The sequence below is a fragment of the Diceros bicornis genome, chromosome 36 (assembly GCF_020826845.1).
Source record: "Diceros bicornis minor isolate mBicDic1 chromosome 36, mDicBic1.mat.cur, whole genome shotgun sequence".
Classification (NCBI taxonomy): Eukaryota; Metazoa; Chordata; class Mammalia; order Perissodactyla; family Rhinocerotidae; genus Diceros; species Diceros bicornis.
In genome coordinates, this window is record NC_080775.1 from 307,775 (window position 1) to 324,756 (window position 16,982).

Here is a 16,982-nt window from a genome sequence, read left to right on the forward strand (position 1 = left end):
TAACAAAAACTTTTACTTGTGACCTCACCAAGTGAATGGTGGGAGCCCGTTCTGCAACCCCCGATTCCTAAGCTCGGGCTGTTTAGCTACTTTCCTGGAATGCAAACACAAGTTTCACAGTGGATGCAATTTCTGATCAAATGGAGTGAGGATCAGGGAGCACAAAAGCACAGTTGACGAGAGCTGGCCACATCCTAACGGACGCTAAAGGAAGCTGACGTGGGACGGGGAGAGGGACCCTGGGCAGGCAAAGAGCTACCTGGAGCACCCTGCTCATCCACTGGAAGCTGTCCTCCTCTGTGGAGTCCGGCCTCTGCTCGGCCACAATCACTATCCTCTCATCGTGCAGGACAGTCACCGAAAACACAGCTATTCTGTGGGGATAGAAAGGAAGTGCAGTGAGCACGCGCTGGAGGTGCTGGCGAGGGGATCAGTTCTGCAATAGGGAGCTTTACAACCGCTACCGATTACAGAGCTCAGGAGGTCACAGCGCCAACCACGAGCTCAGAAGGCAAACTGCAGCCTCAGACTCCCACACACTCGGTGACATGAGCCCAGCTTCAGGGGGAGAACCTGACGAGGCCACGAGGGCGGAAGAGCCCATTTCCCGCTGAGGTTGCCTGCAGCTTTGGGGGACAGGTTTCCTACCTCAGTACAGACAGACGGAGCTGCTGTGCGATTACCAGAACTACTGAAATTTACAAAGCCATACAGTTCACATCTGGAGTTCGCACCTGTGAAGTAGTCATTCTCCAAAAGAATAGAACTTTCCATCTGGGAACTAATGGTTTTCTGCTAGATCTGTCTGCCTCTCATGGTAAGCACAGGACTGTGGCAACTTGGACCTTTCCACAAAGAGCTTGTGGTTTAAAGATAATCCTAGGGTGGCAATGCCACATCCAGGTATCTACTTCTCCGACTCCCATTAGCTTGCCAAACTGAAGTACGTTCCAAAGCAGTTTATGACTCCTTCAAATTAGCAGGGAACTCAGGAGCTGTGGTCCTGACTCAGCGTCTCCTGTGTGTCAAGCCAGGCGGGCCAACACAGAGAGCAGCCACAGGAGCGAGTTTCCCATGCAAATTTGTTGCTCAACCGTTCTCTTTGGGTCTTTCCAAATGACCCGCAGCAACGTGAATATTTGGCTCTTTGTGTAGTTATTAAAAATAAGTTTTTCAAACGGATATTTTTATTAAACTTAGAGGGGAAGTTAATGATAATGTATTTATGGGGCTCAGGAAATTCCTATAAAGTTCATAACATTCAGAACTAGATGGAATCTCAAAGTCCAGTTACTTCATTTTACAGAAGAGGACACTGAGTCCCATCAGTTTAAGGAATTTATGCAGCATTATATAAAAAGTGTGCTCTACAGAAGACCATGTGCTTAACTCACAGAGGGCACACTCACCGTCCCCGGTAGACGAACTTCATGGGCTCCACGGCCAGCGCCGTGGCCACGATGTCGTCGGCGTTGTGTCTGCGCCCGCTGACCACCATGAGACCATCCATCTTGCCCACCACAAAGACCAGCCCCCCAGGGCCGACGAAGCCCAGCAGGCCTGTCCTCACGAACGGGTACTCGCTGACTGGGGCCCCTGAGCTCGTCACGGGGAACACCTGGGGACACAGAAGCACTGAAAGCCCAGCGATGCCCCTTGTCCACCTGGGCCTGCTTTTCTCTGGCTGTGTGTCCTACCTGACCCTGCTGGAGAAGCCCAGGGCCAGGCAGCTGCTGCTAGCAGACGGCCTGCAACCCGGAAGGCACCTCCCCCCGCCCCCACCTCCCAGCTCCTCACACTTGGTCCCCTGGGGCCATATGCAGGGCCTCACGCATTTCCTTCCCAGCTTCAGAGCCTCCTCCGAGGCAATATCCAGAGATCATCACGATAGTCCAATCAACACGAATTAACTCTTCTGCTTATAAAACCACAGCATCAAAGTGATAAATGGGGAACCAACGTGCATTTTAAATAACGTATATTACTCGTAAAATGATCTGTTTTCATTAAAATATTTTTCCTTATTGGAATGACATTGAAAAGAAAAATATAAAGAAAGTAAATCATATGTGTTCTGTTTTCCTCAAACCTTGCAGATATGACAGAAAGAGATGGGTCATTCAGACCGTGTCCAGCTCAGCGTCAGGGATACTCTAGAGACTGAACACATGTTCAACAAAGCTGCTGTACAGGCACCATCACTCACCCAAAGTCTGCACATTAGAAACTTATCCTCAATAGCTCCTATCTCCTCATGCAAAACAGAAAGTGTGCTCCTCCTAAGGGCAGGCATCACTCGGGAAAACGACAGCAACTCCGAGAGCAGAGGCCAGCGCTGTGCTCCCGAGCCTGCTGAGTCTACCCCTTAACCTCTCACTCACGAGGCCTGCGTGTGTGTGTGTGTGTGTGTGTGTGTGTGTGTATGCTCACACACGCCCTTGGCTCCCCCACCTTGGTGAGGCTGTGTATACCTGGGCACGCTCCTCCTTCTACCCACCTGTCAGCTGGTGCTCTAACAGGCAAAGATGAGAATATAAAAAAGGCCCTTTTTTAAGAAACTGTACTTGCCCTTTTTTGACACTGGTTACAAAGTGAAAACAGCGCTGATAAGCCAAATTTATTGAAAACCATTAAAAAAAATGGCAGGAGAAAGTCCAACCATTTACTATTGAGAAATTACCATCTTATCTTGCACATCTATTTCTATGCACCTGGCAATGCTGTCCGAAGAGGAAATCGGATGGAGCTCACCTCCATGAACCTACCTCGAAGGTGTTCTTGGTCATGCCCGAGAGGCCGTAATAGGATGTGCCCGTAGCAATCGCGCACACACAGAGCTCCCCGATTTCATCTGTTCTACACAGCTGAGGAATCCCGTCTGGCTTCACTGAACACATGATGGCTGAGAGCAAACAGGAAGTGCAGATAACATTAGAGAGAGGGAGGGAGACACAGACAGAGGGAGAGGGAGAGGGAGACACATACAGAAAGAGAGAGAGGTGGGGAGAAAGAGAAAAAGGGAGAGACAGACAGAAGAGAGAGAAGGAGAAGGACAGAAGGAGGCAGAGAGGGGGAGGGAGAATAGGAGGGAGGGGGGAAGGGAGAACAAATACGAATGAGAACACAAATGAATAGAAACAGTATACAGAACAAAACTGCCAGTATAAAATGAGCCAGGGGCTCATTTTCCCTAAAGCGAGTCATGATTTTTCATGTTGCAGCAGAACATCAAATTTCATACTTGTGACACCAGTAAATAATTCCAATTGCTTTAATTTTAATTTGTAAATCATACTTAAGGGGAGCAACCCTTTCTGCCATTGGGATGTGAGGATGACACTTAGACTCCACCTCAAGGGCGTCTGCCACACTCGAGCGGGCAGCACCATGCGCTCAGCGGGCAGGACAAGGGAAGTGGCAAAGGGAGGAGCGTGCAGCGCCTCGCAGGCAAGCTCCCTCAGCTGACAGTAGGATTTAAGCCTCCAACGTCCCATGGAACTCGTCTTTGCTCTCAAACTCCCTGTTAAGGTGGGTCCTTCAGAGAATATTGGTGAGAACTTCACGACTGAACGTTTTTGGCACGTAATTCAATGACAGTAAATTCTCACGAGTCTGTGGCACGAGCGCTCGGACGTGTATACACCCCATGCACCGCCCTGCAAACCTCAGGTCTGATTCAGGAGGGTAGCTGGCCTCTCAGCGAGGGGTGTGTGTGCATTTAGTGACGGCTGAGCCTAAGACCTCCAGTCACCCCCAGGCTGGAGCGGAGGTGACAGGAAGTGCGGGACACGTGTGGTCGCCTCTAGGTGGTTGGAAAGAAGGGTTTTCATCGTACAATCTGAATTCTTTGAGGCTGGAACCATGAGGATCTGTTACTTACTTGAAAAGTAAATATTTTTTTATTTTAGAGAAAGAAGGAAATGGAGCCAGGAGGCCTGGCTAAGGCTGGAAGCATGCAGTGGGCGGAAGACATACAGGATGTCAGGGGTCCGAAGGTTTAAGTTTCTGTGACTGAAGAGAGTGTTTCCAGGGATGAGAGGAGGAAGAGAAAGACGCTTTGGTGACATCAAAATGAGAGGTGTTGAGGACGGGGAATGCCAAGGTCTGCTTTATCTCTTTTGTGCCCCTCACAGTGCAAGCAGAGACACGGCGACCTCTGGGGAAGCTGGGCCAGCTCCCACCCCGGTGCAGAGGGGCCGTGAGGATGAGGACGCGGGCACTGTTGGTTGAGAGGAAGCCACGTTCCCGTCACCCAGTGTTGTGTGTGGACTCGACTGTCCTCTCACCAGGCAAGGCCACACGCCTGAGCCTGGAGGGCTCCTCAGGAGGAGACGGTCCAGATTCCGAGTGGAACCTGCTCCAGGAAAGGGAGCCGCTCCATCGAGGGGGCCTAAATGTGCCATGGGTCCTGAGAGAGGGGACACCGATACCACCCCCCTCCCCAGGAGAGGCAGGACCAGGTGAGGGCATCTCGCAAATGAGACGGGGGCTCGCCCCTCCCGCTGCACTTGGTGGAGCCTTGTGTGAGGTTGCAGAGGTGCCCAAGCATGGGGCGGCGGGGGAGGAGGAAGGGAGGTACTGCCAAGTGGTCTCCCTGACTTTCGAAAAAGGGTTCCGCCGATAAAGACAAGCTTCACTGACTATCCAGACCTCTGCTCCTCGGTTTTCACTGGAAACTGTCTGCCACAAGCCTCAGGGCCCGGCTTTGCCGGACCCCTGGATGACTAGTGGGAACCTGACCCTGGGAGGGGAGAAGCCACCCAGGGGCTTCGGGGGGTGCAGAGAGACCCATGGTGCCCCCGGGGGAACAGCACCCCGGGTCCCAGTGTGCAAGGAGGCGTAGACGCCCTTCCTCAGCTTCTTGAACATGCTGGGAGAGGCAGCACACAGACCTTTGAGGCTTAACGCGGACTTGAGAAGACCGGAGTTCAGCATTCAGTCAGAGCTCCCAGCACAGGGGCACTGGGGGCCCACCATGAGGATGATTAGCATACTCCCGCCCCGCACACGCTTGGCCCACACTCACCTCCGGGCATCACGAGGCCGACGTCCTGTACGGTGAGCACAGACAGCTTTTCCTCTGAGTCCACCCGGATGACCCCGTAGGTCAGCCCGTGCATGGAGAGGACGCCCCGGCCCGGGGGCTGGTTGCTGTCATCTGTAGGCCTGCAATGGCAGTTGTCTGAATAGCAGAAGCAGATCAGCGTCCTCACCACAGACACCCACACAAGGGCACACACCCCGGGGACCTCCTGAACGCAGACCTGCCCACACATTCTGTGCTCCCGGCACTTGAAGGAGCGCTTGCTTCCTGTTTACGAGATGTCGGTGTCTATCAATCCTACCTCTGGGTTTCTGGACATTTTACAAACACCTCAGAAGTGTGAAGACATTGCCCTGCTCCAACACCCTGCCCTCCTCTTGCACATGATCACCACAGACTGCCCGGTCGATGCACTCTCTCACCCTCCCACTCCCTCTCCCTGCAACGTCAGACTTCCCAGTTCTGAAAATGGCTTAAAAGGGAGAGTAACATCTCCAGGTGACACACAGATGACAGAGGGCGCGCAAGTGACAGGGACTCTGCCCTCCCAGCCTCAGGTTCAGATGTGCACTGCGTGGGCTCCTGCTCAACTGTGTGCGAACCTGGAATGAGGTTTATGCTGGGCCATTCTGGATGACAAGTTCTTAGGAAGATGATTTGGATGCGAGACATGCAGTAAAACCCTTCATGGTCAGAGGATGAAGTACAGTTCACCACATCCACGGTCTGAGTTCTCTGCCGCCCGTGGGCTCTGCAGCTGGACCCCAGCCCCATCTCCTGTCTCACCTCCAGCTGATTCTACACCAGCATCCCGACCTCCTCCTCCTCCTCCTCCTCCTCCAGTGCCCAGCCCACTGCTCCAGGGACATTCCCACCTCCTCCTCCTCCAGTGCCCAGCCCACTGCCCCTGGGGGCATCCCCACCTTGTCCTCCTCCTCCAGTGCCCAGCCCACTCCCTCTGAGGGCATCCCTACCTCCTCCTCCTCCAGTGCCCAGCCCACTGCCCCTGGGGACATTCCTACCACCTCCTTCTCTTCCTCCAGAGCCCAGCCTAGTCCCCCGGGGGGCATCCCCACCTCCTCCTCCCCCCTCCTCCAGAGCCCAGCCCACGGCCCCTGGGGGCTTCTGCACTTGTTCTTGCCTCTATCCCAATGTTCTTCCAGCAGATGTCTACACGGTTTTTGCCCTCACTGTCCTCCGGGGCGGCTCTAATATATAACTGCTCGTCACCCCATAAAAATAGCACCCCCAACCCGTGTCTCCACAGCAGGTGCCATCTGACTGCCTGCCCCGCCTCCTCCATCACAGTCTATGTTCCTTGAGGGAGGCGGGTTTTCTTGTTCACTGCTGCGTCCCACCCTTGGGTAGTGTCCAGCAATAAATGTCTGTTGACTGAATTAGTGAACAAATAAATTACTATATTCCAAGATCATGGATTTTATCCCTGCTAACTGAAGATTCTTCAGTATGAGCTAAGTGAGAAAGCACAATTTAGGTAAACATCACATTTGTTTCTGTAATTTTCAATATACAAATGTTTAACGTAATTTTAGGATCTAAAGGTTGAACTATAAATAGAAATTTGCTGTTTGGCTTTAAAATATTATAAAGGCTTATAATGAACCTAAAAACATAAATGGGGAAACACAAAAGTTAAAATTTGCAAAAGGAGATCTCATTTGAAACAAGTAGCTAGTGTATTTAAAAAAGAAGTACATTGTTAATTATATCTCAAAAAAAATAAAAATAAAAAAGAAGCAGAAAAGAATTTGGAAATAGAATTATTCTGCAAGAATCACGAAGGGTATAGCTAACCAGACACAAAAGAAAAGTCTGCCCAAATAATAAGACCCACGTGAAACTACCTGGAAATGAGCCCCAAACCCTGGAATCTATATTGTTCCCCTGGCTTTTTCTTTTCCAAAGACCCTAACAAATCAATGCTCTGAAATTAGAGAAGAGCCCTCAATAACTGAGTCCTGTTATTGCTCTGCTGCCAGGACTCCTCACTCTGCTACTGTCCTCGGCAAAATCCAATGTGCGAGTCAGAAATCATAGCCTTAGTATCTGTTGTGGGTTGAAGTGTGTCCACCAAAAGATATGTCCCAGTCCTAGTCCAAGGTACCTTTAATGTGACCTTCTTGGGAAATAGGGTCTTTGCAGATGGAATTAGTGAAGATGAAGTCATGTTGGAACGTGGTGGGCCCTAAATCCAAAGACCAGTGTCCTTAAACGAAGAGAAAAAGAGGCAGAGACACGACACAGGGAGAAGGCCACATGACCACGGAGGCAGAGACAGGGGGATGGAACGCCAAGGACCTCTGGCACCACCAGAAGCTGGAGAGAGAGGCCCGGAGCAGAAGCCCCCGTCAGAGCCTCCAAAGGAACCAATTCTGCCAACACCTTGATCCCAGGCTTCTAGACTCTACAACTGTGAGAGAAGAAATTTCTGCCTTTTAAAGCACCCAGTTTGACGTGCTTTATTATGAGAGCCCCAGGAAACTAATACACTGAGTAACAGAATTTAAAGGTACACTTATTTTTATTTTAAAAAGCCACATGAAAGCAAAATGCTGGACTAGCCATGACATAGCCCAAGAATGGGAAGATTCAAAAACACGATGTGCTGACCGGGAAGGGCTGTACAGGAGAAGCCAGGAAGGAAGGTTCGTCTAGCACTCAACAACGTACAGTCTGTTGTCTTAGTTATGAGATCCACTCTCCTACGTTTAATAACAGTGAATGAGACGCAAGACTCGTATGTGTGATAATTAAACACATTAAAATTATGAACTTTGTTTCTCACAGGAAATTTTCAACTATAATTATAAAATGATAGTTACAAAAGATTGAGTGTACTCACTTAAAACGTAAACCAATGACACTAACCTTGCATTACTTGAATCTACCATTATGTATTTATATTTAACGCAGTCCCTTTCTAGTTAGAGAAAACTGAGACTCCTGGGTTCTTTTCTTTGCAGATTTGCACAGTACATGCGCAAAGGCAGAAGAGAAGCATGTGAATCCCCAGACACAGTGCCCGGCCTTGCTACCCCACCTCGCCACAGATGGCACTCCTGGTTCTGTCCCTCAGCTTTCCTGCAAGAGCTGCGGTGCCGACAGCCCCTGCTTCCTGAAGACGGAGCTATGCTCAGCTGACGCTTCTGCGTTTCCTGAGCCCCTCACACACACTGACTCACGTGACACACAAACCCCCGCAGGCCACTACTCCCCCACTTTACAGATTAGACACTAAGGCACAGAAGTGGTGACTTAGCTGCCTGCATACGTGCTGGGGCTGGTGGGGCTCGAAGCCACAGCAGAGCCCACGCCCAGACCCAGACAACAGCCCGCCTCCTTTCCTGACACTTTCTCCGCCTCTGGCCTAGAAGACTGAGCGCCTTTTACTTCACTGCACAGTTGTCTTTTTATGCAACTTTAAAACAAACATGAGTAACACGTGAGCACATCCTTCGTGTGGACAAGTCAAACACCGCACGGGAACACACAGCAACAGGGAAAGTCTCGCTTGTCCTCTAACCCTCCAGGCCACAGGTAGCCATTACCCACGCTTTCACACGTGAAGTCCCAGCCTCTGTAACATGCATTTACATATAAAGTGTGTACACAAACAAATACATTTATATTCAAAGAAAAGCAGAACCACAATATGCATCTTCTTCTGCAACTTGCTTTTTCACCTCACAGACCTTGCAGACCTTCCTGTGTGTGCGTATATGAACATACATAGTATGTGTACTGCACATACCAGTGAACTGACCTCACTTAACCAGTAGATGGTATTCAGTAATATGAATATATGATCATTTATTTCTTTTAATTTTTCTACAGTTAGAAATATTACTGTAAGATACATATCTAGAAAGTGAATAGAAGAACCAAAAAAGCATATACACTTAAAACTTTAATAAAGCCTAAATAACTTCCAAAAAGACGATCCTTATGCATTCCCACCAACAGTATATGAGTTATTTTTAGATTTACCAGACATGTATTGCACTGTTTTATGCAGTGTGTGGTTCTACGTGTTTTATGTACGTTAACTATTCTTATAGCAGCCCTGTGAGACAGGCACGGCCGTGCTCCCATTCACAGGAAGGAGGCACAGAGAGGAGAGGTGGGGCCCAGCCCAAGGCCACAGTGGTAGGGCCGACCCAGGCTGAGGCTCAGACGGCTTCAGGACCTGTGCTCTGACCAGGCTGCTACGCTGCCTCCCAGCAGTACCCGATTCCGCACACTCGTGCAGACACAGATCTTCAGCCTCAACACTGTTCCCAGCCCAATGAACAAGATGCCAGTCCTCATGCTGTTCCAGTGGCATCCCCTCATTATTAACCATGCCAGAGCATCTTTATCTCCATTAACGCCATCCTAGGCAATAAGAAGTCCAAGTAGATAAACTCAGTGAGGAAGTGAAAAAATAACCCCAGGAAGCAGAACTCCCAGGGATTTCAAAACCATTTACTGTCATAATCAAAAACGGTAAATAAATAACAGCTAAGAGGGCTATGGACCCATTTGTCAACTTCCAGGTTCAATTCCGAGATGAAATGGTGTACTCATGACTACAGGCCAAGAGCGTCTCACATGGACCGTGAATTACAGGAGGAATTATAAAGAAGTGGTCTTAGAGAGACAGAAGGAAGAAGGTATTCAGCTACATATGGCCAATACGGCACTGACGGGCGAAAGAGAAAGACCGAAATTAGAGCTGACGAGAGAGGAAGGGTGCACGTCAGCCTCAGCATCGGCCTCATGAGAAGTGTGCTCAACGGCGAGCGGCTTCCATGGGACAGAGTTTGACCCACTGTTCACCTGTAACGCTATTTCCAGCCTCTGTAAAAGGTTGCCTAAGCCTGTAGCTAATTATGCCAGTGTATCGTCTGAAGAAACTGCTACTGTAAACTTGAGTGAACACATCCACAGGTTGCTACCACTGACAGCAACAGCCTGGCCCAGCGGTGAAGGTGAAATAAACGGAGTCAAGTAAACGACAAGCAGTACGACAACTTCCATTCCCAGGAGTTAATCGAGTAACTGCAACCACGTCGGCACAGCTTTAACACCACTGTCCTTCACAGAGCCCTTCTGCCAGCGGGACAACAAACTTCTTTCCTTCCTCATTTTATACAGACAATCTCCAATTCATTCACTCTCAACTTAGGCACATCTGGAGAGCAGAGGAGTTAAGTCTCGGTAACTGCAGTTTCCTTCAACAACATTTATTACAGCATTTCTATATAATAGATCACTATACAACAATAGACACACGTACGCATGCATATATATTACATACATAATGTTACATAGATAATATTATCATGGTAATATTACGATGGTAATACTACCATTAAGAATAGCATACCAGGCATACCTTCTCTGCTCTGTACATACTACCTGATTGCAATGCTTCCCACACTAGACTCTGGTGACATTTAAGACAGCATCATTTTGTCCTCACACCGAGACCCAGGAAGGAGTAATGACTAGCTCTCCTGGACCCTCATTCAAATGGCTTGAACAGAATGGATCAAAGCTGTTTTTACTTAATCCTGGCCTCTGACCTCTCATATGTGGGAAATTTCCTTCAAGTCATCAGTGTGTTTCAGGGAAGAAAATAAGGACTTAGCACAAAGTACAGTATGAGTTTAAATGCACCAGCTCCAAAAGCAGGATTTATCTTAACCCTTCTGTGGACACAATAGTTCAGTGAAGCACCAAGAACACGGAACTTCTCCCTCTAGCCACAGGTTATAGAAAACAGCCCGGAGAGGAGTATGTGGATGAAAATGCAAGTGTCAGTGCTGTTTTCATCAAATTTGTTTGAAATTGACTTAAATATCAACATGTAAGAAACAAGAACAATGCAAACAACAGATTCTAAAGGAGAGCCTAGCATTCATTTCTCTCCTAAAATACCCCACCACTGAAATTGAGTCCTTGCCACCTAAATTCACCTCCACGCAGTCTAAGGGCAATAGCTAATTATAAAGGTCATTCTTTGTATAATCACCGACACTCAATAGCTTAAATATGCATCATATGCTGAGTAATTAAACAGAGAGATGACAGCTGTCTTGATAAGACTGAGGAATGTGCTCGAGATAAGGGAGTATAGAGTGAAATAAGCAGAGTGACCAGAGGGCTATTTTTAGTTTGATTACACTATTGTTCCTAATTCTACTTAGAATACTAAAATTGTACCTTTTTTTATCCAATGTTCCTGTCCCTAGATTTATTCATGAATCTGAGAAATGAAGCCAGTCACAGAACTGGGGGTCTCTGAGAAGACGTCAGGTCAACCAGGGGTGGGGGTTCTGGGGAGGCCGCTGCGGTGGCAGGAATGACCCAAGTCAGCGAGAGATGGCTCTTCCTAGAGCTGCGCACGTGGGCCGAGGGTCATTTCAGCGTAAACGCACCGCGCAGAGGTGCGCTGGTGGCAGACGCTGTCACCACCTTCGTGTCTGTGTTCCAGTCAGCTGCTGACCTCCACAGCTTCCATGTGACCACCGAAGCCCACGGGCTGCTTCGGGAGTTCTGGTGGGAAGCAGGTTTCCCGCACTTAGGCTCCGGGGTCCGGAGCTGGCTCCGGAGGAATGGACGGGCCTTTCCTCCTTCCGCGGGAGCCGCTGCCAGAGACCTCCAACTGCGCACGCGTGCTCCTCCCTCTCATCTCCGCCTTTCCCGGGACCTGCCTCGCGGGGCCATCGCCAGAGGACGGTAAGCATGCACGGTGGACACTAAGGACGCACGGCCTTGCTGCCGGTGCCGTTTCCTCAGTGGACCACGCTATATCGCACTCCAGGCTGTTAGGTGCGCCTAGATCGTCAAGTGAAATGAAAACCAGCAAACAGAAACCACACCGACTCTCCTTGGGTGAAACACAGACTGGACGTCCGCCTGCTGAAGTGCAAGAGCCCAGACAGACGCAGGGGACAGCTGAGTCCCCACTGCACTTGCTCCTGGCGAAGGACGCAGGTCTCACAGGGAGGGCGTGGGATGGGACTTTCACTCCTCACTTTACATATTTTGAATTTTTCTTTCATTCGTTTATTCAAAAATATATGTTAGGCACCAACTATTTACCAGACAGAGACAGAGAATAAACAATAAACATACCAGTAAATCACACAGCACACGCCAAGACGGCAAATGCTAAGGAGAAGCGGGTAATGAGTCATGTGAGCTCGGAAAGACAGTCCAGGCTCGTGGTTAGGGCAGGCCCTTGACAGGTGAGTGAAGACTGGGTGTGCCAGCCACACTGCTCTGCGGGTATTCCAGGTGGCAGGGAGCAGACAGGGCCTTACAGGGGACCATACATGCACGTGGAGGTACGCGAGGAGCCAGCGTAGCCAGGCTGCGTGGAGCGAGGACAAGACCAAGAGAGGAGCTGGCCAGACCACACAGCCTCATGCGCTCCTTCAGACCGGCTGGCAGTTGGTGGGTGGGTGGACGACACATACGGAACCGAGGGCTCTGGGCAGGTGGGGGGCAAGGCAGAAGGGAGAGAATCCAGGTGGGGGCAGCCGTGGGGAAGGCGGGGAAGCAGCTGGGTTTGGATGTTCCCTGGCAGATTGGATAGGGGTGTGAGAACAAGAAGGAATGAGGCCGGGAAGCGGGGCAGACTGGGAGGGGAGCAGGAGTTTTGGAGTGTTTTCACACACAGCTTCCACTGGATGGTACATAAGAAAAGAAGATAGTGGTGATGGTGGTGGTGGACGCTTAAATTGAAAGTCATGTCCACTCTGCCTCCCATTCTCCTGCCCACTCAAAAGGAGAGAAAGAGTCGCCAATATAGTGGCCAAGATCTAAGACAGGAAGATCAGCATCTGGTCTTCCTATCCTCCCAGATCTGACCCTGACTTTTCAAAGGCACTGAAAAGCTATGAAGCCTGGGGGTGGGGGTGGGGGTGGGAGTAATGGGAGGGGCAGGTGCGTATGGCTCAGAGACCGCAAGCTGCCAGGCTTTGGGCTGATGATCCTGGCACAAAACCGCCTTGGGATGTGGGGGGCGCAGGGACCAGGGGGCACAGGGATAGTGGGAGGGGCACGGGGATGGGGGGCTACAGGGACGGGGCAGGTGTGAGTAGACACAGGCAGGTGGCACAGGTATTGGTACCCTCATTTAGAGATGAGGAAACTGTCTCAGAGGCCAGCTGGTCCATGGTGACACAATTACACAGCAAATAAATCTAAACATCTGCCTTTTCTATTGCATGAAGTGCATGACAATCAAGATGAGAAGACATACAAGCACTCTTACAAGCACTCTTTTAATCCACAAAGTCCTGGACAAACTCACCATCGGTGACGCCACAGCAAATGCTTGGTACTGATTTGCTGGCTGCCAGTCTTGCAATGCAGCTTGAATTCTGTCCACAGGACCCACAGATATGGTGGGGTGAAGTCTGTGATTTCAAGTCACTTCAAAACCCAAAATGACCTGCAGGGTGGCACGCTGGAGTGTTAACACCGGGCATTCTCAGCACCTGGGGACTCGCTGGCTGTTTGGGGCCAGTCATGGGCGAGTCTTTGTTTGTGTTTATTGCAACCCAGCAAAGCGCAGTCTCCCTGAGCCGCTCCAGGCAAAAGTGCGCTACGTGTTGGTGCCGTGCTTCTCCAGAACCTCAGGACATCTCTAGGACGTGAAACCACTCAGCCAAGACCACAGGAGGTGCGATCGAGAAAGAAACTGTCGGTTTTAAAAACTACAGTACAATTTCTAACATTACCTACGGCCAGCTTCCGCATGTTAGTTGTCTTTGAGGGGATTTTAGTCTAAATTTCAAAAATATCCTTCTATTTCACTGTTGGTTACAGGCATTTATGATTTTGAAATCCAAGGAGGAAGGTGAAAAGAGTGGAGTGGCATTTATAGTACTTGTGAGTGCTTTAAACGGATAAAACAGTACTTTAAAAAACCCTGTGCTTTCAAATGTACTACAAAGATATTTTCCAAAATTATCTTTATTTGGATAAAATCATGAAGTTGATAAGGTAGTACATACATCTTAAAATTAAAACTAGACTTTTTTCCTGGATATTTTATGGACCTTTCTTGTTTTATGCAGGAGCAAAATGGACAGGATCACACATCACCAACTGTCACCAGACTGACTGTGAGAGGCACAGGCCCAGGGACCATCCTCCAGAGTCCTCAGGACACACTGGACCATCCTGTCTCCTTGAATGGTGAGAGACTGTGCAAGCTGTGCAAGGGCTGTGTTCTTTATTCTGAAACAGGCAACCTGGAGGCCTCAGACAGAACAAGCAGAAACATCCCAAACCTTCCTGGTTTCAGCAAGGACAGGACAAGGCAGAAGACGACTGGAGTGTCAGGCTCCGCAGCCCGTCCCTCAGGAGGCAGGTCCTTCTGGAGCGGCTTTGCTGCCTGCTACCAGAGGCAAACACGGGTGAGGCCATGTGTGCCATCACCAACCACGTGAGATCTGAGGAGCTGTTCCTGAGGTAGGCAGGTCAGAGTGGTCTCAGCAACGTCTGCATCTCACGTCCACATTCTAGACTTGTGTCCATGAATGGTTAGCATGCACTCCCTTTGATTTTTACAAGACTTAAAAAGTCAGGAGCGGATGCTGAGTAGGAAGACCAAGGCAGAAGATGGCAGGGCAAGCCTTGATTTCTCTGGAAGAAAGGCAGTGTCTTGATTTACAAAAAAGGTCTCAGGGTGAGTCACCCAGGCAAAGACCATTTTATCAAAGTCTGAAAACCAGAATACAGAGCGAGGATACAGACTGCAGGTTTGGAGAATCAAAAGAGAATTTCTTTGGGTTACTGACACACCTTTTGATGGTATGGTATTCGTTCTTCACTGAAGGAGCTACCTACCATAAAATCATTTTGTTGTCAGTCAGGGGCAAGAAATGAGCCTTTGTGTGCATTCAGAAACCAGACCTGCTAGCACCACACAGTGGGAGCTGTACCTTATGTAGTCCACTCACTACCCTTGGCAGGACTCGGCACACTTTTTAGGGGCCAGAGAGCAGGCATCTTAGGTCCCATGCCCATCTGTGTCTGTCAGCTACTGACTCTGCCGCTCTAGGCAGCACCAGAACAAACGGGTGTGGCTGTGTGCCAATGAAACCATTTATAGATGTGGACAGAGGGTCGTTTGCCAAGCCATGACTGAAGGAAATTCATTGTATTCCCTTCTCCAGTAAAAGCAACAGGGCAAATTGTATCGCTATGATGATCTCTCCATTTATCTGGCAGATTGTTGTTCTTCCCTCACCGTGTCCCACTCTCTGACTTTCCTTACGGTTGTGTTCCAGCACCAGAACTGTGCCCGGTAAACAACAGGCATTCAAAAATATTTGCTGAATGAATGAAAAACAACATGGAATCAGAGACGGGCTGGAGAGCAGAGTAAGAAGGTGACAACCAAAGAAGAAGAACGCTTACAGCACATTCTCTAAAGGCTCACGCACCCACAGAGCAGACCTTCTGCACCTGTGTGCCTACATCTGCATGAAAGTGGAAACGATGCACAGTCATGGCCGGATACCCCCTAGGGTGCATGCAGAGACCCTGGGAAGAAGGGGATAAGAGCTGCTGCAATATTCTGTGGTCTCCTACCAGGTCCCAGCTATATACACATATTTTAATCAAATGCTCTTGAAAACAGGGTCTTCCTAATGAAACGTGCCCTCCTTTGTTCCTGTTTTGTGGATGGTGATGGAAATATCAAAAAGGGCACAGGGTGGGGCGTGTTTGGAATCAGGGCCAGCATCGGAATCCAAGCATCTAGGGATGCCTCGCTCTCTTGGGAAAAACATGAAGGAACTTTGGGCAAACGAGCAGCAGAGCCTTCGGGAAGAGCTCCTGGACTGAGGCGCCCCATCTGGGCCAGAGCAGTGGAGAGGAGGGACGCCCTCCATGGGCGAACACTGGTTGGGGTGAGAGGGCAGTCGTGAGGCAGCCCCTCTCTGCTGAGAGGGGAGAGGGAAGAACCCCCAAGGAGAATGAACACACAAGGGACCTCCATGCTGCAGAAGTTCAAAAGATGCCATTTCACAGTTCTCATTTTGTAGTCATCGAAGAAAATTCCATGCAGCTTTGAGAAAAACACAAAGCTGAATCAGTTATAGAGATTACATCGATTGCAATTTTCATGGCAGCAATTTAGTTCCAGTTGCAGGCAGGGATTGATTCTTAAAATAATTTATATCATTTCCTATCAGTTGAGACAATCAAGTAAGAAATCCTTATTCTACAACCCACACAAGAAAGCTGGACTGTTGCTTCATAGTCACATCACGTGCTTATTGAATACAGGATTCTGTCTAATCTTGACTCATTTCCCGAGAATGTGGGACATGTCCCTCCTGGGATCTCAGTAGCTCTCTGGCAGGAAGTCGCACCTGTTACAGCATCTGTTTAGTCTGACTATATTTTTATGTCACTTTCTCATTATTGTCTTCCTTCCACGGATATTTTAAATCTAAAGAAATTATGATGGTCAACTGCCTGTGGCTGCTGTAGCCCCCCATGGTGATGGTCTTGGAGCACCAGAGAAGACATCCGCTGGCACCAGGTCTCCGGGGCCGGGCATGCTTGGTGAGAGAGTCCGAGAAGGACACAGCAGGCCTTGCCGGTGTTGTCAAGCAGAAGGGCTGAATGCTTAGGTGCAAATGAAGTGAGTAAATATCATTCTTGAGGATTATGAAATGTTTGTAGGAAAACCAGTTTGGGATTAGAAACTAACACTTTGATTCTTCCAATCACAAACCCTTTGCATTTAACCCACTGAACTAGTAATGATAGTTGAGCTTCAGAAAAATAAGCTGAATTTACACAAGCTATATGAGATCTTGCCAATGAAGTAACTGGGCAAAAATTCAGCTGAGGCGATGAGACCGCATGTTTCATTTTCTGCCTGGTCAGTTCCACTCCTAAC

General features: G+C 49.3%; 1 protein-coding gene across 6 annotated transcripts in view; it reads right to left on the bottom strand.

Moving 5' to 3' along the window:
* DIP2C (disco interacting protein 2 homolog C) overlaps positions 1 to 16,982 on the bottom strand; it is a 443,076-nt gene that overhangs the window by 84,048 nt on the left and 342,046 nt on the right. For all 6 annotated transcript variants that reach the window (XM_058532329.1, XM_058532328.1, XM_058532326.1 and 3 more), the window contains 4 exons: positions 5,027 to 5,166; positions 2,766 to 2,902; positions 1,410 to 1,618; positions 260 to 374 (listed from right to left, as the gene is read on the bottom strand). In XM_058532329.1, the coding sequence (XP_058388312.1) occupies positions 260 to 374; positions 1,410 to 1,618; positions 2,766 to 2,902; positions 5,027 to 5,166 (601 nt within the window). The remainder of the gene's footprint in view (positions 1 to 259; positions 375 to 1,409; positions 1,619 to 2,765; positions 2,903 to 5,026; positions 5,167 to 16,982) is intronic.